Source organism: Ictalurus punctatus, chromosome 14 (genome assembly GCF_001660625.3).
Source record: "Ictalurus punctatus breed USDA103 chromosome 14, Coco_2.0, whole genome shotgun sequence".
NCBI lineage: Eukaryota > Metazoa > Chordata > Actinopteri > Siluriformes > Ictaluridae > Ictalurus > Ictalurus punctatus.
Genome location: NC_030429.2, coordinates 7,240,086 through 7,266,687, shown reverse-complemented (window position 1 = coordinate 7,266,687; position 26,602 = coordinate 7,240,086). Strand labels below are relative to the sequence as shown.

Sequence of the window (26,602 nt, the reverse complement as noted above, 5' to 3'; positions counted from 1 at the left end):
TAGTGTACAGTTTGATTAGCACTGATGTGAATAAGTAAAGACTTTGCCCTCCGGTTTCCTCAGGTAAATCTTCACTTGGTGTAGCACTTTTTAGGCTGGTGGAGCTCAGTGGGGGATCCATCATCATCGATGGTGTCAACATCACTCACGTAGGCCTGGAAGCCTTGAGAAGCAAGCTGTCAGTCATCCCCCAAGAGCCTGTTCTCTTCCTTGGTACTGTCAGGTACTGTTTACATCACAGCCACAGCTCAGACATGCACGTGCCCGGGCCTGGAATTACAGACTGGTACAACATGTTCCTGTTTTTTCTGTGTTCAGGTCAAACCTGGACCCGTGGGGCCAGTACACGGACGCACAGGTCTGGGAGGCGCTAGAGAAAACGCACATCAAAGACATGGTGAGTGAGGAGTGCTCAGGTGCGGAGTTCGACAAATTACATTCGGGTTTGTTGCCCGATGATGCCATAGCCATCTAAGGAGATGAGAGCAAACCTGGAACTCGTAAAATATATACATCAGAGGAGGAAAACCTTAAAAGACAGCCCTGGTTTGTAAGTGTTTCTAGACTTGGAATAATGGTCAGTGATCAAAATGATTATATCGTTATTATACTGCAAAGGATATGGCTGGATTCTATATTTCTTATTCATTTTCGCTTACATTTTTCTGGCCCTGAAAATGAGCCCCCCCCAACCAGAACAGAGCTGCTCGGCCTCGCCCCACGTCCTTAAAGGCCGACTCAAGAAGTATCGTTTCAATAGAAGGGGTGGAGTCAATCAAAAGGCCTATCAGTGTATTCACTGTTCTTTCGATTTTCCTTTCAGGTAACCGAGGGCGCTAAAAATGACAAACAGCTCCTTTAATTTGTGAGAGATTTTCGCGCAAACCGGCAGCCAGATTCGACTGCTCATCTTCAACGATGTTTGCTTTGAGTATTCTAATGACGCTGAAGTTTTACTGAATCCGTACTTCCTCTCAGAGCACTAATGAATGTGCGAGTTCAGAGCTGAAAAACATCATCGCTAATTACCGTCCATTTTTATTTATTGCATGCTTACGAAATCGAGTCTCGATAAATCCATGCTTACTCTTAGATGACTCGTAAACGAGACTACATAAGAGTAATTGGGCGTGCACTTATCGGGTGGTTATTTCCTCTGTCCGTTCCTCTAACTCGTGTCTGTTTGGCCACATAAACAAAATGATGAAATTAACATTTGGGAACAAGGACTCGTTGATATTACCGAATAAATAAATCAGTGTGAAGAGGAAAGCTTTTTGCACGGTAGCACCAACGCGTTTTGAATACGTTTTTGAAACGCAGTGGTTTCTGTAGATTTGGGCCCACACTGATTAAATACCCTGAAGGTTTAATAGATTGCTAATGTTGGGTCATCTTTGCTTTTGGCATCCTAATGAACCCAGTCATACTGAATCCATACTCGCTCTCAGATGACTAATGAATGTGGGAGTTCAGAGCTCCCAAGACCAAAACTGATCACACCATTAGTCATGTGTAAGGACGGATCCGTTCCTCTTTCCTCGCTGATGTCGGTGGCGGGGTTTTGTTAGGTCACGTAAGCAAAATTGTGCAGTCAGCGCATGAGAATTTGCAATCACTGCTGTTAGGAATAAACAATCAGCAGTGGAGGAAAACTTTTCTACAGATCATTTAAATGAATAATCTCTGGAAGTTGCATCGCTGATGAATGAAATCGCCCCAAACATATATCGCTAATGTCACTAAAACGGCCATTACTCTCAAACTACTGATGATTTCAGAGGTTCCGAACCAACCAGAACAAAATTAGCCATGCTCTTATAGCTTTTTGTGATGATTCGGTTACTTTCTCTCTGGTTATGCATGTGTTTGTGAAATCACATAAACAAAAGGAGGTCTACATTTGCAATTTGTAAGGTTAGTAATCCAAAAAAAATAGCATCCGTGCATGTTTTAAATCCTCTGTTTAATTAAAAACGCTGATTAGATAAAAGGTTAGTAGAACTTCAATGATTTTTTAGCTAAATTAACCAAAGCTGAACGAAGCCACAGTTTCTCTCAGATCACCCGGGTCGCAAAAGATTGTCATTCTTAAAAGTGGGCCGCACTCACAAAAAGGTTAACTTGCTATCTTTTGTTTATTAGTGTTTAAAATTATGTTGCTCAGTGAGCTTGTAACTAACCCACGTAACCCAGTTAACTTTGGCCCAAAGATTGGATGGCTATTTTGGGCTAAATTTGCAAAGGAGCGCTTTTAATAACAACACACAAGCACAGTTCATGACAACCCTGCCAGCTTCGAGAGAACTTTGGCACCCAACCTGGACCTAAATGAATGTCTGACATTAGTTCAACGTTAGCTGGGTTGATTTAAAGGTGGCTGAAAGTCTGCCAGCCAAACATTGATCTCAAATTGCTAGTAAAGGAATACAGTTATGAGCGTGAGGAAGGTATATCTGGATCCACTGATCGGTTCTGGGAGTTTAAGGGGTTAATGACAAGACATTAAGTACAAAAGACCTTATGTAATGTGCAAACAGTCTGGCAGTCAGTGCTCTACCAGCGACAGTTCACCAGAAACGATTATAGATGGCTCATCGTGTTGAGATTGTACTTTGTACCTCCGTCTATACAGCTTGTCATGTTAACAAGAAACCAGAAACAGCAAACTTCTCTGTCCTGAAGACTTTCCCATGACTGTTACAAAGCACCAACACTGGAGACTCTTTCCGTAAATATCAAACAAACATCTCCTTAAAGAAAACTCTGTCAGTTACGACCCCAATTCCAAAAAGGTTGGGACGCTGTGTAAAATGTAAAGAAAAACAGAATGCAATGATTTGCAAATCGCATAGACCCGTATGTTATTCACGATAGAACATAGAAAACATATCAAACGTTTAAACGGAGGAAATGTACTATTTTGGGGGGGGGGGGGGGGGGGTCGGGGGAGGTAATTTTTAATTCGACGGCCACAACACGTCTCAAAAAAGTTGGGACGGGGCAAGGAAAGGCTGGAAAAGTAAGTGTTACTGAAAAGAAACAGCTGGAGGTTAATTGGGAACACGTCAGTGACATGATTGGGTATAAAAAGAGTAACTTAGAGAGGCAGAGTATTTCAGAAGTAAAGATGGGTAGAGTTTCACCAATCTGCGAAAAACTGTGTCTGCAATTTGTGGAACAATTTCAGAATAACGTTCCTCAACGTAAACTTGTGAAGATTATGAATATCCCATCATCCTCAGCGCGTAACATCCTCGAAGATTCCGAGAACCTGGAGAAATCCCTGTGCGCAAGGGAACAAGGGTGAAAATCAATATTGCATGCCCGTTATCTTCGGGCCCTCAGGAGGCACTGCATTAAAAACAGCCATGATTCTGTAATGGAAATCACTGCACGGGCTCAGAAACACCTCCAGAACTCAGTGTCTGTGAACACGGTTCACCGTGCCATCCACAAACGCCGATTAAAGCTCTATCACGTAAAGAAGAAGCCACGTGTGAACACGATCCAGAAATTTCCTCAGTTTAAACGTTTGACATGTTTTCTACGTTCTACCTTGAACAACATACGGGTTTATGCGCTTTGCAAACCATCGCATTCCGTTTTTTTTATTTACATCTTACACAGCGTCCCAACTTATTTGGAATTGGGGTTGTATTTCTTTTTTTTTTTTCAAATGCATTTATATTATCACTCTTATACTATACTATAGAAACGATAACATATTAGAACAAACTCACGGATATAAAACCTGCGATTTGTGTGATAGACGCACTACGATCAGAGGCGCTGTTATAGAAAATGAACCAACACCATGTAACCAGTCAGGTTTGAGAATTCTACGACGACGTGGTGTCATTTCATAGATTTTAGGCAACACTGATCAAATGTTCTTAAGTGAGATCCCTGCTATTCGAATGTTTTTTGCATTCGCACCCTAATGAACGCAGATGACTGATGAATTTGGGAATTTAGAGGCCACTAGAGGAAAATTGGTCGTGTACTAATTAGGTGAGGATGGTTTGGCAGCTCTTTCACAGTCGATGCAAGTTACGGCATTTTACTAGTCACTAATGCGTGCAGAGAGAAAAAACTGAACAATAGTTTCAAAAAACTTTTGAAAGATACTGTCGAATTAAATGTACTTATTCCTGGAAGATTGGGGCAACACCAGTTAAATCTTCCAAAGTAATTCTGCCGGTCTTGGATCGTCTTTGTTGACTGTATTTGAATTTGAAGTACAATCTTGGGTATACTGTACGTTTGTATCTCAGATGACATGAATATAAGTTGTTGGTTTTTGTTCTCTGCTTTTTCACGCCGATTTTAAAAAGTCGTGGCATGTTCGGATTGCTTGCAGGTGAGCCAGTTGCCGCACGGCTTTGACTCGGAGGTGACGGAGAACGGAGAGAACTTCTCAGTGGGAGAGCGGCAACTGCTGTGTGTGGCAAGAGCATTGCTCAGACACAGCAAGGTACCAAAACACACCTGCGCACACCTGTTTATGCGAGCTCGGGCTTAGTCCGACGGTCCCGTGAGCGCATTCATGCAGGAAACACAACCAGCCATAGCGTCCACCTCCCCCCACGTGAACGCAGAGTCATTCCTAATAGAACATGTGCGATCCAAAACACATGCGCCAGGCTGCTAGACAACAGGAAGTTAGGTTGTTCGGATATTATTACGTTATGACTGTATACTGACTTATAGGGAAGGGTTTTGGATTTTGGATCTAAAATGGTTGCCGCGTGCCGTTTTGTAGCGTTACCTATAGATTTATTTGCTGTCATCATGCGCAGATGAAATTTATAGGCTGTTTATGACTTTAACACACACGTTTTGAGTTTTGTAGGTGCTAAATCTCAGCACCTTCAAAACAGTGAAACATTGCCACCACATGGCTGAAAGTCAAGCCGTGCTGGGATTTCAGTTGTTTGAGACTGCTTAAAGGAGAAGGTGAGAAAAGAGGGAGGTAGATCATAAACACAACACAATTAAGTCTTTTATGATCTAGTGTAAACTGAATTAAGCTGAATTAAAGGGTCTAGATAGTGTGTTAACTAGAGGTGCAGTTTCTACTATTTCTAGACCTATAGTAATAATAATAATAATAATAATAATAATAATAATAATAATAACAATAATAACAATAATATACAAGATATTTTAGAAAATCTCCATCATGCAGTGGGTATGTCTAGCTTCTTCATTTCAGGCTTCTGTTTACATTTTTCTGGCCTGGAAACTAGCTCCGCCTCTTTTTCTTAAAAGGCATACTCAACAGCAGGGGCAGACTCGTTTTTTTTTTTTCTTCCGAGATCCTGATGACTTGCAATAAATAATTTTATTGCAGTTTAACCTGTCAAACAGAAGGGGGCTCTAAAAATGACAAACAGCTCCTTTAATGTTTGTGTCATATGCAAATATGTTTTTGTAATTCGAACCTGTCTCTGTTAGATTTTGCTTTTAGATGAGGCAACGGCAGCCATTGACACAGAGACAGATCGGCTTATTCAGGAGACCATCCGGACCTCTTTCAGAGGCTGTACCACGCTAGTCATCGCTCACCGCCTCAATACTGTCCTCAGCTGTGACAGAGTTCTGGTACTGGACATGGGTCAGGTCAGTGTGCATATCCAATTATTGTTTTCTCAACTAAGTTTAGATTTTTTTTTTTAAGACATGGAAACAGTTTGGATAATGGTTGTAGCTTCAACCTGGGGAACTTTTCTGAAAGGGAAACCTTCTGTTCTAGGTTTCTACATAGAACCTTTAGAATAATAAACCAGTGACCAATGGGTGCTAGATGCTCCCATCCACATAAGGTCATATTACTAACACAGTTTACAGTATATTATGGTATTTAGATGCAACAGTTTACCAGCACAACAGTTTGTTAGAAATTGTGGGAAAACTATGTTTTCAAAGTTTTTTTTTCCATTTATTTATTTATTTTTTTAAAAAGAAATATATATATTAGAAATAAAAGAGGAAAAAAAACCAAAAACTGCCAACAATGCCCATGATATTCTCCAGAAAGTGTATTGTGACAATTTAGCTTAATATCGTTGTCATATTATTAAGTTAAGTAAACATCGTAGTTTACTATGGCGACTAGAATTATATTTTAATAACTAATGTTATCAAACTCTGCACTGCGGTAGTATTGTTATTCTACTGTGGTAGCCTAGTTCATGGTAACTACGGTAACTGTAGAGTATCTTGAAACGCTTTTTGGCTAGCTCAGGATTTTAACATGCAACACACCGTGTATATAGACAGTATAGGTACACAGTCAGAGCATCTTCTTATCTCCTGTTGTTATTATTTGTTAATTAGTATCTGATGTTAATTATGTTAACCAGTGAGCTAGGAACTAACCCAGGTAACCCAACTGACTTCAGCCCAAAGTTTGGACGGCTATTATGTTGAGCCAATGTTTGCGAAATAGCACTTTTAATAGCAACCCATAAGTATAGTTCGTAACAACTCTGCCAGTGTTGAACAACTTCAGCCCCCAGCTGAATGTCTGAGATTAGGTTGGCATGGTTCAATTAAAGGTGGCTGAAAGTCTGCCAGCCCAACACTGGTCTCAGTTTGCTAGTAAAGGTGTACAGTTATGAGAGTGAGGAAGGTATATCTGGACCCACTGAAGGGTTCTGGGAGTTTAAGGGGTTAATGACAAGAAAACCTACGCACCAAAGATGTTCTATTCTATGTCAACAGTGTGGCAGTCAGTAACAGGACCACACAAATTCAGTTGCTATGTGCCATGCAAGTGACAGTTGTTTCACTGGAAACTATTGTAGAGTCATTTCATCGAGTTGCCATTTTACCATGTACCTCTACTTCAGCCATTTTCTCACTACCTTGTCAGAGTTACTGCTGTGCAGAGAACATGCAATCACCCAAAAAGCACTTTAGTGCTGGTCCTACGGTAGTCCATTTCCAATAACAGACCGAGTAGATGGGGCTGCATATCGAAAACTGACAGAACATAGCATCTAACTAACTTCTTTGGGTACTCTGCATGCTTTCCCCTTGTGTGAGACAGATCCTGGAGTTTGACAGCCCACCAAATCTGCTGGCGAACGAGAGCTCGTGTTTCCGTGCCATGATGGAGGCAGCGAACAGGACTGCCGGCCATTCGGAGAGATCCTGAGCAGCTGTCGGGCACGCCACTGGACACAAGACTGAGCTCCCGGCCAAACCTCGCCTCACAGCGTGGAGCTGCTGGACAAGAAGATGTTTGTTCAGTGATTAGATCAGTGTCCATGTTATTGTCCAGTGTTGCCCAGTGTTGTCCTGAACTGACTAATTCAGTGTATTTTTAAATTCACAAGTGACTCGGAAAGTGATCGATAATCGTTATTAGTGTGTTTACTAATTACTCAAAAGCCATGTTTTGAAAAACACCAGCCTAGTCCTAATGAACATATGAAAGGTTTTAGATGGTCATATAACGTGTCATATATTGCAAAGAGCCTGGGCTCAGTTCCAGTAATAGAACTTTAAAGTCGCGTTAAGTTTCAGTATTTTTTGGAGAGAGAAGTTCTGCTGTTGAAAGGCATTAGAAATTAGGACCATTTCAGTCGTGAATATTTGCACTGCGTACGTAACGGCGAACGTTTTTCAAATAAGGTACTTATAATGCAGGCAGGAGCAAATTTTGCACAAGAGCAAACCGTTCAATTTCAGTATTTAATGAGAAATGGCCTTTGAAGTATTTGCGAGATTTGCAATAAATATGCGGTGCTTTATAAAAGCTGCAAAAATGCACAAGATGGCATGCGGTCCACGAAGTAGCGAAAGGAACAAGAAAAAAACAAACGACACGGGTCAGTCGTTCCATTGAAGTCAACACTACAAAGCAGAATATGCCTCTGATGGTTTATGGTTTATATGTTGTGCCTAATGCATTGTGCAATCAGTGTCTGTGTTTTGGAGATGGAAAGCTGCAGCTGGGATTTTACCTTCAGCTTTCTCAAGTGCTTTGAGATTCCTGCTGCTGTCCTCTTTTTCAGCTCTGTTCCACCGCTGGGCTCACATGTGGTTGCTAAATCAAGACGTTTAAATGAGTCGGCCCTCTCAGGATGAACGGAGTCTATAGAGGCTTTCACAGGACGCTCTAATGAATCCTTTTCTTTTTTTACAAGCACACCTGATATAAAGTTTGTTTTGTGTACGAATGTGTTCCGTTCTGTCAAATCACAATAGCCCCGTTAGAGTCTTTCCTTAAAATGCAGTTTGTAAGGCAAAACAATCGCGCATGTGTAAGTGACTAAAATCACACAATAATGAATATTGTAAATGTAGGAGGCCATTTTTCTCTTTGTCATGCTCCAATATTCGGATATTCCTCTGAGAGAGGCCTTGATGGAAGCTGAATGTTTAATTACACTGAGGAAGAAAGCTATTTGCTGTGTGATTGATTATTGTTTATATCGAAATTAGACACATGAAGATGATTTCCGTTGGACTGAAATTGTATTGAAGTTTTCTTGTTGTATCAGTGTTTTCTTTCTTTTTTTTTGGGGGGGGGGGGGGGTGTTTACACGTTTGCCATAAAAATGCTTTTTTTGATTAAAGGTATTTTTATACATTAAAATCATCCCATTTTTATTAACTATTATGCACTCATTGTCGATTATTCTTAACTATTATACCCGTATACTAATGTCCGTTATTAATAACTATTATACACGTATACACTCACTGTCCACTTTATTAGGAACACCAGTACACCTGCACATTCATTGCAGTTCTCCAATCAGCCAATCATGTGGTCCAGCTGACACTGGAGACTCCTTCCAAAAATGTTAAACAAACATCTCTCAGAAAACCTCATTTGTTTATGTGAAACATCCTCCATCGAAGTCTCTTGTTATTCTAGAAATGATAATATATTAGAATGAGTGCATTAATATGAACCTTGTAGCTAGAACTACCGTCAGAGCTGCTGTTATAGAAAATTAATCAGCACCTTCTGACCAATCGGAAACGAGGGTTCAACGACACTGTGGTATAAAACTTTGTACATACAGTCTATGAAAACAAGGTGCTAATGTAGGACTTAAATGTACAGATGATTGTCACCGGGTTAGTGCCCTTTAAGGTACATCCTTTGTAGGTCCCCTTCAGTTTGAAAAGCAGAATTGTAGAGAAACACCATTAACATCATTAAGATACATAAGTGCACTATAAGGATCACTGCTATGCCTGTTATGTTACACTATGTTACACTGGGATAATAATGTACCTGGACAGTACCTTTAATATAGTTCAATATTAATTTGTAACAACAATTAATTTTCCTGAGGTTTTTTTTTTGATATCCTTGGTTTTGGATTGTGGAAAAACATTTTCCAGTAGCCGTCTGGGTTGTCCACATGATCTTTAGCAAACTGCAGACAGGCAGCAATGTTCTTTATGGAGAGCAGTGACTTTCTCCTTGCAATCCTGCCATACACACCACTGTTGTTCAGTGTTCTCCTGATGATGGACTCATGAACATTAACATTAGCCAATGCGAGAGGGGCCTTTAGTTAACCTTTGTGATCTCCTGGACAGGTCTTGCGCTTGGCTTGATCTTCGTGTGTGTACGTGTGTGCGTTTCAGGCGTCCACATACTTTTGGCCATATAGTGTATTTTGCCTAGGAATAATGTCAACTGGAATAAAATAAATAAATAAATAAACTTTTTAAAAAGTAATTAAAAAATACAAGTAAAAAACATTATGGCCCCAGTAAAAAAAAAAAAAAAAACTGTACACATTTAAATAATAAATAATAGTTAGATAAATGTGTCTGATTTTGTAATAGCTTGTGAAATAAATCAGCACTCAAGTCAAGGCTGCGATGTGTATTTATTTATTTATTTATGTTATTTATTTATTTATTTAGCCAGTGAGCGGTGTCCCTGAGCGAACTCCTTCTCTAGGCAACACATACGGGTCTTTTGGCTTGTCAACCGTCTTCCCACAATTCCATCGCACCGGAAATGATCTTCAGTTGGGTTTTTTTTCTTTTCTTTTTCTACACCCGTATTCTTTAAAATCCCGCCTCCTTCGCTGGTATTGGTTAGTCCCCAAAGGAGATTCGCTAGCATTTAGCCAATTGAATATTAACAGTGTAACTCCTAGCCAATCATATTCAAGGAGGCGGGGCTGATATGAAAACGGTTGGCAAAAAAAAAAAACCCAGTAACGCCGAGGGAACTGATCCGTATCGTGAAGCAAGCTGCTGGGTAGCTGAAGCAGGAAAGGGGACACACGGCAGCCTGGGGCAGCTGCTATGCCGCTGGGACGATGGCTGCGTTCGGGATGTTGAGTTATGAGCACCGGCCATTGAAGCGGCCTAGACTCGGTCCTCCGGACGTTTATCCCCAAGACCCGAAGCAGAAAGAGGTCAGGAGCGGGTTTGTTGTGTTTCTTTGTTGAGTGGAGTCGAGAATTTAGAAGTGTGCACAAAGAAAATACCGTGGTGTTAGCTAGCTGTTCAACACAGAGAGAGAGAGAGAGAGAGAGAGAGAGCGAGAGCGAGAGCGAGAGAGAGAGAGAGAGCGAGAGACATACAGACATACAGACAGACAGACAGACAGAGAGGACACACACACACACACACACACACACACAGAGAGGGACACAGACACACACACACACACACACACAGAGAGACTGAGACAGACAGACAGACAGACAGACAGAGTGAGAGAGGGAAAAGCGCTACAGGCCTAGCCACATGCTAGCTCCCACTACATTAGCCGTGTGTAATAATCACAGTGTGAATGTAACAGTCAGAAAGATGAGCAGTTTGCTAACTAGCAGCAGATTTGAACTGGATTAGCGTTAGCTAGCTCTCTCGCTAACACCGAACTCTCTCTCTCTCTCTCTCTGTGTGTGTGTGTGTGTGTGTGTGTGTGTGTGGGGGGGGACTTGTCAAGAGAAACACTGTGTGCTGTACTGTTCAGCTAGCTCTGCTACACAGCCTGTACTGATTTCAGCTGGTCTGTTGTTGTGTGCAGTGTAAAATGTTCGAGCTTGATCCCGAGTAATCTCTCTAGTCATATAAAGTCTGTTTACACGCGGATTAAAGTCATAAAAAAACATCATTAAAGTAGGGATTAAAGTTCCCTAGCTCAGGAGTTCTCCAGATGTTTATTGGAGGGGGGTTGTTCTTGTTGTTGTTGTTGATGACGATGGGCTTTTCACTCATGTAAATAAACAGACTGAAATACACACACCTAGTCCCGGCCAAAATTTGACAAAGTATTCAAAATAAAATAAATGAACCACATTATTTAAACGTGTGCTGGATATTTATTAAAGTCTGAGTTTCATCTTTAACCGCTGAACTTTACCCCAATTAATTAGTCAACAAGATAAAATGTACAGCCTCCTCATTTAATCAGATTCAATCTCTGCACTTTATTTAAACCTGTACAGTAATCAGGAGTGTGTGTGTGTGTGTGTATATATAAGTAAATTCAGTAAAGCCTTTCCGTACAGATGAACGATTTAAACAATTAGGCACATTTATTTAAATATGTGTACTCCATTAATATTGGCACCCTTGATAAATATGAGCAAAGGCAGCTGTGAACGATCGTCTTTATTGTTTGATCTTTTGTTTAACAAAAATGACAGAAATCCTCTGATCTCATAAATATCGAACAATTGCGAACACAACACAGATTTATCCAAATAAAATAGTTAAAAAAAAAAAAAAGAAAGAAGCTTGGATAAATGTGTGTGTAACAGTTATTGGCACCCTCGTAGTCAGTACTTTGCGCAAGGGCGGCTCGAATCGAACCGCGATGTTTTTCTGATGAAAATATTATTTAAAATAAAGACACAGAGCTACAGGTTTGTTGCGGTGGTTTGCACAGCATTAAGGGAATTTGTCTTCTAGCTCTAGGGTAGAGCTAGAACAACAACGATGAAACAAAAACGATGCGTCACTGTTTATTTAAAACCGCGTCAACGTTGTTCCGCGCTTTTTTTTTTTTTTCTTCAAATAAAGCGGTCACGGTGCGAACATCTGTCGCGACAAATCAAGCAAATAACTACAGTCTCTAGAATCAAGTTAAATGAAGTTGAAGTCTTCATCTTTTACGAACTCAAACGCACTGTAAACGTCTGTACATCAGGAAAACACTGAGCAGGACCTACGTTGATGGCAAACGTTGGGGGGGTTTTTTTGCGCTTAAAATGCGAAGTACAGGGATAATTTTGACGAGACAAAACGAGAAAACTTTCACATTGTCCGGGATAATGCAGCATAAAGTTTTTGTTTGTTGATAAAAAGTGCAGCATATTCTCTCTCTGTCTCTGGTTTGAGGCATGACCAGTTGACGTTACTATATTGCCTGGTGCACTGAAGAGTCTTTCTGACGGTGCGCTTGTGTATCAATTCCAAGCCAGCTTGCTCAACCGGGCCAGGGGATCCTCCTCTCCATCAGTTCCTGGTGCAGTCCAGCAGCTGTTGGGCTCTGCTTCCAGCACTCGATGAAAACGAGGAGGTTCTTCTGGAGACACGGAGGAAATCTTGCACTAGCTGACTAGCTGTCTTTTGCGTTCCAAGATGAGGCTGCTTCTAAATCCTGCCACACACGATCTTTTCTCCTGTAACATTCAAAATAACAGGACAGAAACGTATGCTCAAATGCTCAACATATTTCTTCCTATTAGCTTGCAGCTTCTTCCATCTCTGTCACGTGTGTACAGTATACATCTCTGTATACGTGTACATCAGCTACTATATAGTAGGAGAAAAACACGTACACCAGCGACTATATAGTAGGAGAAATACACGTATATCATCTACTATGTAGTAGGAGAAATACACGTATATCAGTTACTATATAGTAGGAGAAATACACGTACATCAGCTACTATATAGTAGGAGAAATACATGTATATCAGTTACTATATAGTAGGAGAAATACACGTATATCATCTACTATGTAGTAGGAGAAATACACGTATATCAGTTACTATATAGTAGGAGAAATACACGTACATCAGCTACTATATAGTAGGAGAAATACACGTACATCAGCTACTATATAGTAGGAGAAATACACGTATATCAGCTACTATGTAGTAGGAGAAATACACGTATATCAGCTACTATACAGTAGGAGAAATACACGTATATCAGCTACTATACAGTAGGAGAAATACACGTATATCAGCTACTATATAGCAGGAGAAATACACGTACATCAGCTACTATATAGTAGGAGAAATACACGTACATCAGCTACTATGTAGTAGGAGAAATACACGTATATCAGCTACTATATAGTAGGAGAAATACACGTACATCAGCTACTATGTAGTAGGAGAAATACACGTACATCAGCTACTATATAGTAGGAGAAATACACGTATATCAGCTACTATATAGCAGGAGAAATACACGTACATCAGCTACTATACAGTAGGAGAAATACACGTACATCAGCTACTATACAGTAGGAGAAATACACGTACATCAGCTACTATATAGTAGGAGAAATACACGTATATCAGCTACTATATAGCAGGAGAAATACACGTATATCAGCTACTATACAGTAGGAGAAATACACGTACATCAGCTACTATATAGTAGGAGAAATACACGTACATCGGCTACTATATAGCAGGAGAAATACACGTATATCAGCTACTATATAGCAGGAGAAATACACGTATATCAGCTACTATATAGCAGGAGAAATACACGTACATCAGCTACTATATAGTAGGAGAAATACACGTACATCGGCTACTATATAGCAGGAGAAATACACGTATATCAGCTACTATATAGCAGGAGAAATACACGTATATCAGCTACTATATAGCAGGAGAAATACACGTACATCAGCTACTATACAGTAGGAGAAATACACGTACATCAGCTACTATATAGTAGGAGAAATACACGTACATCGGCTACTATATAGTAGGAGAAATACACGTATATCAGCTACTATATAGTAGGTAAGTACGCGGTTTGGGACGCAGCCCACGGCTTCAAGCAGTCGTCTATTAGCACGTACAGCGTGACAAATAATTAACCGCACTTGAAGCTTTCATAAAAATATAAATAAAAACTCCCAAAACTGTATACGGTCCCATAACGAAGACCAACTGTATGTCGATACGTGAAATTCTGGAGGGAACGTCGGACGGCGTGGCGCGGGGACGTAATGACGTGACGTTAATCGATCTATGTTCTAGAACATGTAACACGGGAACATGAAAGGAATATTCTAAAAGCGACTCATGTAAACACCTTAATCACAATATTGTCTTATTCAGAATAAGGTCCGTGATTAGATTACCGCTGTCCGTGTAAACGTAGTCAGTGTTATCATATGTGAATTAAATACTCAGCATTAACTAATGTTAACAGTTTGAAGCGTTCCCAATTTATTTTATTGTTGCAGTTCTAATGTCTTTTTAAAAATAAATGACACGTCTAGGATTATGTATTTCTATACGAATCATTTCCGGTTATCAAATTTATACTATATACCAACAGTTACGTCAAGATGGAGTCTGTGACCGAAACACCGACGTCGGCTCCATCCGTTTTTTTTCCACTGCCCGTATCGCGTTAGCCGCGCTGGGTCAGACCCCGGTCCGAACAAGCCGTGTTTTCTCCCGTACGGTCGATGGGGAAAGTATGACATTTGTAAACGACTCTAATTCAGAATCCTCGCGTACGAAACGAACCGCGAGAGCCGGACCACACGCCGCTCGTCGTCGTGTAATAATTCCCCATCTTCCACGCAGTTTTTTAATGGCTTGAGTGCAGAACCTTCGAGAGGGAACGCGATATCTATGTTTTATCGCGCGTCAGGATAAGATTCTTAAAACCGCCGAGGCGGTTGTGAGGCGTTTAATCGGCACCATATCATTAGCAAGGTAACTTGTCACGGCGTCAAAATAAGATTTGTCATGGGGTGTGGCACTTTCTGATCCAAACTAACTCCAAACGTAAGTCGTGGGCAGGACTTTGCTCTTCTACAGACGCACTTTGTAGCGGAGTCGAACCGCTCCTGCTCTTCTCTTCCACATAGCATCCTTGGCTCATTCACGCGCAGGGTGGACGTGTCCTATCGGTTAAACTCCGCGTCAAGCGTAAAATGCTCAGGGGGCAAACCGTCAACGACGACGTGGCTGCTTGTTACCGTATTCGATTCTCCTCAAGCGGAATGATCACAGCGCTTGCGATTTGAAATTCGCGCCCTTTCAAATCGCGATTTCGGTTTAAAAACGATCAGTCGCGCAGCCTTACTTTGTGCCACCTCGCTTCCAAAGCATGACAGCTCTGAGTCTTCTCCTATAACGCCTGATGAGGGTGGAGAAGACATGCCGAGGGATCTGAGACCGTTCCTCCATACAGAATCTCTCCAGATCCTTCACATTTCGAGGTCCACGCTGGTCTTCTATGGGGTATCTTTCCGACGCGCATTCACGAGCGATCCACCACGCGAGCGTCGCGTCGACGCGAGAGCGGATTAAAAAACCGCAAGTTTTAACCGTCTCCTCTAAGGCGAAATCTGCAGACGTCTCAGTTTGTGACTCAGTTTGTGTCCAGCGTCCCTCTTCGTCCCCCCGGCGTATCGTGGACGTTCTGCATTATACAACAGGACCCAGAGACGACATTCTTCCATCCGCTCTCGCGCCGACGCAACACGCACGCGTCGTGGTTCTCTCGCAGAGGTTATTTTGTGAATAAAGACTTCTTTTGAGTTTTTTTTTTTTGGGGGGGGGGGCACACAGTGTTCATATCACTTCATTAAATTGGGATTAAACCACCGGAGTCATACGGGGTCACTTTTACGATGTCTTTATGAACTTTCCGGAGCTTTTGATTACTGGCCTGTAAATGGAGAGATAATCCCAGGTTTCATTAAAAACGTCTCGGTGCGTCCGAAAGACGAACGAACGTGTTACGGGTCTGGAACGACACGAGGAGGAGTAACCGACGATGGAATTTTCGTCTTTGTGTGAACCATCACTTTCAGTCTTTCAGACCGTCGGAAGCCTCGTGCGCCGTCAGGTCTCCGCCTCTCGTGTGACCGTGCAGCCGGAGTCCGATTAAAAACGGGACTGATCTACGGTTAACTCGGTTTCATTATGAGGCGTCATCCAACGACCCGATCAAACCCACTGCGTGCGGAGATCGCTCGTATCTTGCCAGGTTTTAGTCATCCGTAGACAGTCTGACTGTTTTTACAGCTCTTTACGTCACGTGATCTTTACAGGCAGGAAGCCGAGACAAGTTTAGAAAGCGTCCCTAAATAAAAACACTTCCCATCTGTTTTCGTCAAACACGTCTGTTTTGTTAGAGCGCGCGCACACACGCGTACGCGGACTCTTAACTGCGATCCGTAGCGATTTCACGCAGAGAGAAGTTAAAACCGCAGACGAGCTCTGTTTCTCGCTTTGTATCGCTGCAACTCGCCAGTGGGCGTTCCTACGACTGGTTGCCATAGTAACGTTTATCAGCGGGTGGCGCAACTAGCAAAACGGTTTTCTTGCCGCTGGAATGAAACGTTCTGGAGGGAGAGCGTCCGCATATAATATTCACCAGTGTGTGTCATATCCTATGAGATGAAGGAGAAGCGGTGTGTGTGTGTGTGTGCGTGCTCTTCGCCGCCGTGGTCATCGTGGTCAGCATGGCGGATCACGTGCGCGCCACCGTCTTCACTCCCATTGGTAGTCGCTCCGATGAGTTGCTCCGAATTTGCATAAAGTTAACATTTGTCGCGTCGCCGGACACGCCCACACCCGGTCAACGACGGGCGCTGTCGCTCACATCGCCGGTAGTGGCCGGCTCTCGTCGAAATCGCGTAGTCTCCGGTCGCGCCGTCGTATACGTGAACGTAGCCCTAGTGTCTGGACTCGATAATAGTGGAGAATAGTAAATAAGTACGCGATTCGAGACGAGACGTTCGTTTGTTTATTCAGTTCTGCACACGCGGTCACTTAGCAGGACATGCTGTACCGCGTCCTCCGTTTACTCGGTCATTACACCACGCAGACGCATCACTTTCATTTCTGAGAACGCGGCAAAAGTCCGCAGGATAAGCTCGCCGGCGTCTCGCATACACAAATGCGTAGTCGTTATCGGCGAGTATAAATGATCCCTTATGGTAGAGGCGTCAAAGGATGTTATTGGCAGTATATGCGTTATTTTTTTATGGATGCACAAAAAGCACCGAATCAAACTACAGTCCTAAATGAATAATATATATTCGTGTGTGTGTGTGTGTGTGTGTTGGGTTCTTTTCAATCTTATATAATCGGTCAAACTGTTGTGTAAAGTTTTAGTCTGAAGTTTCTATTGATTTATAACTCTCGGTTTGTGGATTTTATTTTAAATATACGGGGGGGAAATGGCACTGAAGGTTTGCCCCGCCCCCAATCCGATTAATCGAAAAAAAGTCGGCCGGCGAATCGATTATGAAAATAATCGTTAGTTGCAGCTCTAGTGTTTTCCCAGAGTGCCACGTGTTTTCCCTCTGTACTCGATCAGAAGGTGTCATTAGTGCTTCAGTTGAATGTAGTGTAGTGTAGTGTAGTTTGTGCTGTAGTTTTATGCACAGCCTCTGAAATGTTTCCTCTCGTCCTCGTCGTCGTCGTCGTTGTTGTTGTTGTTTAGGATGAATTGACCGCATTGAACGTCAAGCAAGGATTCAATAACCAGCCGGCCGTATCAGGGGACGAACATGGCAGTGCTAAAAATGTCAACTTTAACCCCTCTAAGGTAAGTTTCTTAAAATAGCACTCATTAAACGTGTGTGTGTGTGTGTGTGTGGTACAACCCATCCACCGAGCTGTTTTGAATATAGAGCGCCGTTTTGCTTCTCCTTTTCAGATTAGTTCCAACTTCAGCAGCATCATCGCAGAAAAGCTGCGCTGCAACACCTTCCCGGACACGGGCAAGAGGAAGCCACAGGTCAACCAGAAGGACAACTTCTGGCTGGTCACAGCGCGCTCGCAGAGCTCCATCAACAACTGGTTCACAGATTTGGCTGGGACTAAACCTCTCACTCAGCTGGCTAAGAAGGTTGGATTACATCTGTTGGGTTTTAGGTTATTCATCAGGGCCACAAACACGACGGAGAACCGGCTAAAGAGCAGAGCTGGGTCACATACGTGGTGTTTAGAAGTTCTCCCTCTATCTCGAGGACGTTATTTTACCAGCCGGAGGCCGTTGGTCCGGTGTGTGTACACGGCACAGAGACGAGCGTTAGTCACTCTGAGCGTCCAGCTTCGTTGTTATTAGCTTTAAGCACCGATTCTCGGCTGCAGTGTCGAATCGGTAATCATCCGAACCGCTGCAGCTTGTGGTGTAGCTGAGAAACCACAACCTTCTGTCCTTAAGATCCTCCTGTGTCTTTACTCTTACCGACGGTTACAGTTCTGACACTGGAGACTCCTTCCATGATGCTACATAAACATCTCCTCACGGAAAACTGATCAAAACGCATCAACTTACCATAGCAGTCGTTATACCTTTTCTTTAGTAGAATTACACAGTCCAGGGGGGGAAAAAAATTATGAATATTTTTATTTTATTTATTTATTTATATTTTTTTTCAGCGCTAGCATTGTGATTTCAATATAATGTGATTTTTTTTTTTTCGGTATATATTTATTTTATTTTTTAAATCGATTTAACGTGCGATTTTAAAACATTTTTATTTAAAAAAAAACATTTTGACAGCATCGATATTGAGATTTGACGTGATTTTAAAAATAAAATAAACACATTTGGACAGCATTGCGATCGGGATTTTTAACGTGCGCTTTTTAATTCTTTTGCGAACATTGAGATTTCATTTTAACATGCGATTTGTTTTTTTTAATTATTTTTGCCTTTCTGCCATTTCGATTTCACGTGATTTATTCTTTTTTTTTTTTTTTTTTTGGCATTGCTATTTCGATATAACGTGCGATTGTTAAAAATGTGTATAAAAATAAAAAAATTTGACAGCATTGATATTGAGATTTAACATGCGCTTTTTTAAAATTATTATTATTATTATTTTTTTGCCATTTCGATTCCATGTGATTTTTTTTATTTTTTTTTTATTTTTATTTTATTATTATCGTAATATTTTTTGTGTGTATTTGAATGCACCAGGTCCCTATCTTCAGTAAGAAAGAGGAGGTTTTCGGATATCTGGCCAAATACTCCGTGCCGGTTATGCGTTCTGCATGGATGATCAAAATGACGTGTGCATATCATGCCGCCATAACCGAGACTAAAGTCAAGAAGAGGCACGTCATTGACGCCTGCATAGGTAAATGTGCTAGTTACGTTGTGTGTGTGTGTGTGTGTTAACGTTCCACGGCATCTTATTCGCATGATCCCCAGCTGGCGATTTAAAGGTCTTTCATTGTCGTACCGGGTAATTAGACCGTCTCTCGGCTTTCTCACGTGTCTGCAGAATGGACTCAGATCATTACGAAGTACCTCTGCGAGCAGCTGCAGAAGGTGGCGGAGTTTTACCGGCAGTCTCCCAGCCAGGGCTGCGGCTCTCCCCTGCCCGCTCCTCCGTCCGAGGTGGAGACGGCAATGAAGCAGTGGGAGTACAACGAGAAACTGGCCATGTTCATGTTTCAGGTGAGTCGAGCGGTTCTCAGTAGGGAATGGGGCTGATGTACAAGGTTTCACACAGCATAATGTGAAGAACTAATTTTTTGTCTATTCAAATGCTATTTTAATCCTTATATTTTTGTATTCAAAGGCAAAAACATCCACATTCAAAAGTTTAGGAACTTGTTTCCTAACATTCCTGATCAAAATGTCCCCGGTGTTGCTCGACGTCTAAAAACTGATCAGGGCAAATGTGCAATTTTATTGAATTTCTAATCACAATGTAATATCATGTGAAAGTAATATCCCCGTGTATGTCTGTACCGGGGGGGCAAATTTGCCTCGCACCTCCGGGGTTGTGGATTCGAATACCCTGTGATGGGTTGTCACCCCGTCCAGGGTGTCCCCTGCCTCGTGCCCCGAGTTCCCTGGGGTAGGCTCCACGCAACCCAGTGTAGGATAAGCGGTACGGAAAATGGATGGATGTTATATATATATATATATAGCTGTTATAATAACCGGCACTCTTCTGCAAAGGATTTCCACTAGATTTTGGAGCATGGCTGCGGCGATCATTGTGTGATCAAGAGCGTTAGTGAGGTCTGGGGTGCAGTCGGTGTTCCAGTTCATCCCAAAGGTGTTCAGTGCGGTTGAGGTCAGGGCTCTCGAGTTCTTCCACCCCAGCCTTCTCAAACCATGTCTCCATGGAGCTCGCTTTAGACACAGGGACGTCGTCATGCTTGAACAGGTTTGAGTCTCTTAGTGCCAGTGAAGGGGAAACTGTAACACTTCAACATACAAAGACATCCTATACAAATATGCGCTTCCAGCTTTGGAAGTTTGTAGAAGAACCACACATGGGTTTGACAGTCAGGTGTCTACAAACATTTGGCCTTGTAGTGTATCAAATGAGTCTCTAATTCTATACTGCCTCAAACAGAAGGATCACCAGCACTAGCATTACATAGCGCCTCTTTCTTAAGTAGAGAGAAATCATACATTGTAAAATTAAAGGCTGAATCTCAGACTGCTTCTTATTCACTGTATGTACTCCCTGCGTAGGGTATAAGAGAAGCCATGCAGAGCGGTATATGCCATATAGTGACTCTAAAAATAGCCGAGAGACTAAATCTGGAATGGGATGTTCAACAAGCACCTGAGGGTGTCCACAAACTTTTTGGCCATATAGTGTATATTTAAATTAAAATATATATATGTTTTAACTCGGGAGCCATACAAACGCATATATTTTGGCTTTGCAGGACGGCATGTTAGACCGACACGAGTTCCTGACGTGGGTCCTGGAATGCTTTGAAAAGATTCGTCCAGGAGAGGACGAGCTTCTGAAGTTGCTGCTGCCGCTCCTTCTACAGGTCAGTCAGTGTAATTATTACCCCACGCGCTGCGTCCGCGTGAGTCAGAGCGGTCATTAGGAGCACCGATTGGACGTCCTCTTCATCTTTGCCATCATTTCAAATGTGACGAAATGACGATCGTTGCCGTGTCTCTCTTTTTCCTGTGCAGTACTCCGGGGAGTTTGTGCAGTCGGCCTATCTGTCTCGGAGGCTGGCGTATTTCTGCACACGGCGCCTAAACTTGCTGTTAAGTGATGGGAGTATAGGGCCCAGCTCAGGAGGACACCCAACACACGGCATCACCGGTCAGCCAGGCAACGCTCTACCCACCACCCCCACCTCCCAGCCTGCAGGGGCAACGCAACCCCAAACACCCTTCACTGACTTTTACATCTGCCCCCAGCACCGGCCTGTGGTGTTCGGCCTCAGCTGCATGCTCCAGGTGCCGACGTTAATGACTTTTACACAATAACAAAGATGCTCCGGTTTGGTTCGTAAGTGTTCTGCACATATCTGAATAATACCCAACTAGACGTTGAAAGCGACCGTGTTGCCATTATGGTGGTAAATGCACTTATATCGCGCTTATTTAACCTTCGCACTTCTACGAAGCACTTTACACTGTGTCTCATTCACGCACACTCACACACCAACGGTAGCAGGGCTGCCACGCAAGGCGCTAACTTGCCATCGAGAGCAACTTGGTGTCTTGCCCAAGGACACCGGGAATAGAACCAACCCTATAATTAGTGGACAACTTTATCTACCACCTGAGCCACAGCCGCACAGCGTAAATCCAGCAGGGGAGACGTGTTGCGCATGACTAACAGTTCTTCATTTGGCATTTTGGCACAACAATTTAGATACAATGAAATTAAGGACTGGAAAGTTCTTCGAGGGTTTATTTGTAAATTTCACAAACAGTAAATCCACATTATTATAATTATCCAATGATTATCCAATGATAATTATAATTGTAAAAAAAACACACACCCCCCCCAACTAAACGAGCACAGTGTTGTTTCTGGTGACACGAACAGCACCACAGAATCGTAAATATTCTTTATTTATTATTCTGTCATATTTTGTTATGTTCAGCATTTGTGTGTATGGTGTTGCGAGTAGTGTGAAACAATGTGCGTAATCAGCAAACAACTTTGGCAGCTTTATTCATCCCATGAACCGTTCCTGTTGGTGCTGCTTTTCAGCAGGTACCGAGGAAAAAAAATAAATAAAAAATCCCCCACAAAACTGGAAGCGTAGATTCTAATCTTCTGGTAATTGTGCCTCGGTCAAAGTACCTAAGTGATGAGATATAATGAGCAACGCTTCTCATAAGCTCCCAGTGTCCAAGAGAGCAGCTCTGGTCCTCACGCCTAGTCCAAGCAGTTCAAAATGAAAGGAATTCATCATCCAGGCAGCGTAATGAAGCTCGTAATGACGGCCCATAGGCTCCAGTTAGAATTATGCAAATGAGAGCCGAGGTGTTGGCTGTCTCAGCGTTTCAGTGTGGAGTAATGTTCTAAATCTGTTCCTAATGATATAACGGTTTTTCCTGTCCTTGTCCCGTGCAGAGCATTGTGCTGTGCTGTCCTAGCGCTCTGGTGTGGCACTACTCGCTTACAGACAGTCGGAATAAGACCGGATCTCCGCTGGACCTCCTGCCCATCGCTCCCTCGAACCTGCCCATGCCAGGCGCCAATAGCACCTTCAACCAGCAGGTATGATATCCTGCTTAATAGCTTATAACGGTTTAGTTCAAGTCGCTTTGTTGTCGTTTCAACCATATACAGCTGGTACAGTACACAGTGAAACGAAACAACGTTCCTCCAAGACCGCGGCGCCACATAAAACGACACACTAACCACATGAGACGACACGGAACTAAATAAGATCTACACATTATACATAAAGTGGACGTGGAGAACGTGCGCAAACGACACAATACAGTACGATACTACTAAAGCAGGACAGTGGGTACGGTTAGTCACAGCGTAGCGCCGACCAGTACACGGTTTTAGAGCGGAAGTGAAAGATATAACAGGAAGTACAAATAGATCACGCTTACATGGATAGCGATAATCTCGGTAAATCTTTGCAGACGGCGACGTATTCCGAGAGAACGCGTTTACACACGCGTGAAATCCCGCAGATAGAGATTAAGAGCTTTCGGTTAACGTTCACATCAAGCATCACACGCACCAGGCTGGTTTGAATATTTCAGACACTGCTAATCTGCTGGGATTTTCACACGACGGTCTCTAGAGTGCGAACAGAACGGCGCGGGAAGCAGCAGTGCTGCGTTGCGTCGATGAGAGAGGTCGGACCGGTTCGCGACGAGCAGGAACTGAAAGAATCGCTCTTCACAACCATGGTGAGCAGAAAAGCATCTCGCAGCGAGGCGGATCGGCTAGAACAGCAGAGGACCGTATCCGGTTCCGAAGAGTGGAGTCCGAGGCTCCAGTGGGCACGGGCTCACCGAAACCAGACAGTCGATGGTTTGGCGTGTCGGTAATATTATGCGATCTTGGCGTTTTTCCGATGTCATCGCGGGACGATCCGAGGCGTTAAATCCGGTGGGACGGATGGAACATCTCCAAGGATACAGCTGTAATGCCGAGGGTGAAATGTGCAGTGCCTTTGTGGTCATGCTGCGATTTGTCCCGCAGGTCCGTGCTAAAGTGAGGGAAATCGAGGAGCAGATCAAGGAGAGGGGGCAGGCGGTGGAGTTTCGCTGGTCCTTCGATAAATGTCAGGAAACAACAGCAGGTAAGTTCATGGCAAGTTTCGCATCGCCAAATCGTTGCTCCGCCTTTTTACCGCGCCCCTCTCGACTACCTAATGGGTGGAAACTTGCCGTTGTATAAGAGGAATAAAACGTATCGAGGTTCGCTGTTATGGGAAAATGACCAGTGTTGGTGAGAGTAACTCTGCTTTACGCCGTGTCACGTTGTTGATCGTTTTAACTCTAACTCGTGGTAAATCGCAGTAAGACGCCAGCCGAACGAAGCAGTTTAGTTCTTCCTTCTAGATCCACTGAAACTTCTGATTTAGCATCCGTGTGGAAACGTCATGTTTTCTGGACAGGCTTCACGATCGGCCGGGTCCTGCACACACTGGAGGTTCTGGACAACCACAGCTTCGAGAAGTCCGACTTCAGTAATTCTCTGGACTCGCTCTACAACCGGATCTTCGGCTCAGGCCAGAGCAAAGACGGACACGAGGTAACGCGGCGTCTGCTTTCCTTTTCCTTTCAAGCCGGTTTCATTTCATTCGCATAAAATATTTTTCCGATTCTTTTTTTTTTTGTGTGTGTGTGTGTGTGTGTAGTTGAGTCCGGACGACGACGCAGTGGTCACTCTGCTGTGCGAGTGGGCTGTGTGCTGTAAACGCTCGGGGAGGCACAGAGCGATGGTAGTGGCCAAGCTGTTAGAAAAGAGGCAGACCGAGATCGAGGCAGAGGTTGGAACTTTTACTGATACGCCTTAATAGTGTTGTTTTTAATAAATCCCTTTGTGGGGAAAATTCTGCCACTAGCTTCAACGTAAGCATTTTTATTTACGTTTAAAACTTAAAGTAATGCATGGAGTATTAGAGAAGTGTTGTTTTTGTATGCTTTTAGAGGTGGATTTTTAGGATATATTTTTACATCAGAGGGGGAAAAAAAAAATCCTAAAACAAACCTCAGTCTGCAAATTGAAGGAAAAATAAACAAATGATTTGAATTACTATCTAATCACTTGTCTGTCCATCATGTTGCCTGGTACCTGATGGGAATAAGCCGCATTTGTGTGGCGCTTCGTCTGACTAACTAGATCACCGACGGGACCTTTTTGAAGTCTTTCATGATCGACGCACTTAACGAATACATTTCTTCTTCTCAGAGGTGCGGGGAGTCGGAGGTGGTGGACGAGAAGGGCTCTGTGTCGTCCGGCTCTCTCTCAGCCGCCACTCTGCCCGTCTTCCAGGACGTTCTGCTGCAGTTCCTGGACACTCAGGCCCCCATCCTTAGTGAGTCGCACTCCGCCCACTCGCGCACGCATTCCTCATTCATGTAGTAGAACGTACGTTTTTATCCGTGACTGAATGCCTTTACACGTAGACATTCTGTATTTCACTCATACGTGTCGTATGAGTGCTTCAGTGGCTGCGTGTCTTTAGGTAGCTATTACAGTCATGAATAAACCATCACACGTCTGGTGACCTCGCGCACCCCGCGTCTCTCTCTGTGCAGCCGAGCCCGGTAACGAGAGCGAGCGCGTGGAGTTCTCCAACCTGGTGCTGCTCTTCTGCGAGCTCATCCGTCACGACGTCTTTTCCCACAACATCTACATGTGCACGCTCATCTCCCGTGGCGACCTGGCCTCCGATTCCCACCTTCCCCGCCCACGTTCCCCAAGCGACGAGCCGTCTGACGAGTCGGAACGCAAAGAGCAGGACACGGGAAGCGGGGTGAAAATGGAGGCATGTAAACGCTTTGTTTGATCTGCGTGTTTCCGGGTTCGTTTATGAATACCTAGTTTGGGAAATGAATGTTTTTCGTTTTGTTTGTTTGTTTTTTTTCCTTCCCTGTACCGCTTCCCTCTACCAGGACACTGGTCTGTCTGAGCCAATGGAAATTGATAACAACTCCAGCGCCAATTTTGACGAGGTGGGTTATAAACACGGAACGTGATATCCGGCTCAAAAAAAATGCTGTTTATTAGATTTTACACGAGGAGGTTAATATGACGTAGTTCATGAAGAATTTGACTGGGATCCGACATCGCTAATTAAAAATCCCAGATTTAGAAGTTGAAATACATCCAGGTTTTGACCCGCTGTAGCGCCTAAACTGAGCGTTCTGGCTTGTCTTCGAGCAGATGTTATCTCCCCCAATGCACTGTGAGGCGAAGGGAAGCCCCTCTCCAGAAAAAGCTGCCCCGGAGCAGGACGGGAAGGGCACGGCCAAGGAGAAGGGTTTGGACCCGACTTTCCCGCAAGTGTACGAGCAGCCGCGCCACATCCAGTATGCTACGCACTTCCCCATCCCTCAGGTGAGATCCATTCCCCTACATGTGGCGTGTTTAGGAAGGTCATGGTTTAGACCCGCGGAGGTCCGTGTCGGAGTGATGGGAACTGGAAGAAGTGAATGCTGGACCAAAGCAGGGGAAACTAATAATACAGGTAACACCTCCTAGTTTTAAGGCAGGATTTGTTGCATGTCCAGCGTTTCTCCAAGTACTCCAGTTTCCTCCCACATCGGTGGACTGGCTCAAATCAATTCTCCCTGCGTGTGAATGTTTGTCTGCATGGTGCCATGGGACGGACTGGCATCACACGCAGGGTGTAGTCTCGCCTCGCGCCCGGTGTACCTGAGAACGTGACCAGAATAAAGGCACTGAGATGACTGGAAGGCAAACGAAAAGGAAGCAAGGGAAGGAAAATTTAAAGGAGGTTACGAAAGGAAGGGGGGGGGGAAAAGGACAAAGTGGCAGGAAGAAAGGAAGGGAAATGAAAGAAGCGAACTAAATAAAGGAAGGAAGGGAAAGGGGGGAGAAAGGACAAGCAAGGGAAGAAAGGAATGAAGGATGGAGGTGAGGAAAATGAAAGGAAGGAAGAAGGATAGAAAGGAAAGAAGGGGGGAAACAGTA

At 43.4% G+C, this 26,602-nt stretch overlaps 2 protein-coding genes across 9 annotated transcripts in view; both read left to right on the top strand.

Moving 5' to 3' along the window:
• wu:fb13g09 (ATP-binding cassette sub-family C member 5) overlaps positions 1 to 8,626 on the top strand; it is a 39,141-nt gene extending 30,515 nt beyond the window's left edge. For all 5 annotated transcript variants that reach the window (XM_017484906.3, XM_017484904.3, XM_053685972.1 and 2 more), the window contains 5 exons: positions 64 to 223; positions 319 to 397; positions 4,364 to 4,477; positions 5,461 to 5,625; positions 7,058 to 8,626. In XM_017484906.3, the coding sequence (XP_017340395.2) occupies positions 64 to 223; positions 319 to 397; positions 4,364 to 4,477; positions 5,461 to 5,625; positions 7,058 to 7,165 (626 nt within the window). In that variant the 3' untranslated portion in view covers positions 7,166 to 8,626. The remainder of the gene's footprint in view (positions 1 to 63; positions 224 to 318; positions 398 to 4,363; positions 4,478 to 5,460; positions 5,626 to 7,057) is intronic.
• A 1,569-nt stretch (positions 8,627 to 10,195) lies between these two features.
• med12 (mediator complex subunit 12) overlaps positions 10,196 to 26,602 on the top strand; it is a 52,673-nt gene continuing 36,266 nt past the window's right edge. For all 4 annotated transcript variants that reach the window (XM_017484910.3, XM_047159982.2, XM_017484909.3 and 1 more), the window contains exons 1-15: positions 10,196 to 10,409; positions 17,671 to 17,775; positions 17,887 to 18,078; positions 19,159 to 19,318; positions 19,466 to 19,641; positions 20,877 to 20,987; positions 21,139 to 21,411; positions 22,544 to 22,690; positions 23,639 to 23,738; positions 24,057 to 24,193; positions 24,300 to 24,431; positions 24,854 to 24,980; positions 25,204 to 25,433; positions 25,561 to 25,620; positions 25,832 to 26,005. In XM_017484910.3, coding sequence (XP_017340399.1) covers positions 10,311 to 10,409; positions 17,671 to 17,775; positions 17,887 to 18,078; positions 19,159 to 19,318; positions 19,466 to 19,641; positions 20,877 to 20,987; positions 21,139 to 21,411; positions 22,544 to 22,690; positions 23,639 to 23,738; positions 24,057 to 24,193; positions 24,300 to 24,431; positions 24,854 to 24,980; positions 25,204 to 25,433; positions 25,561 to 25,620; positions 25,832 to 26,005 — 2,223 coding nt within the window. In that variant the 5' untranslated portion in view covers positions 10,196 to 10,310. The remainder of the gene's footprint in view (positions 10,410 to 17,670; positions 17,776 to 17,886; positions 18,079 to 19,158; positions 19,319 to 19,465; positions 19,642 to 20,876; positions 20,988 to 21,138; positions 21,412 to 22,543; positions 22,691 to 23,638; positions 23,739 to 24,056; positions 24,194 to 24,299; positions 24,432 to 24,853; positions 24,981 to 25,203; positions 25,434 to 25,560; positions 25,621 to 25,831; positions 26,006 to 26,602) is intronic.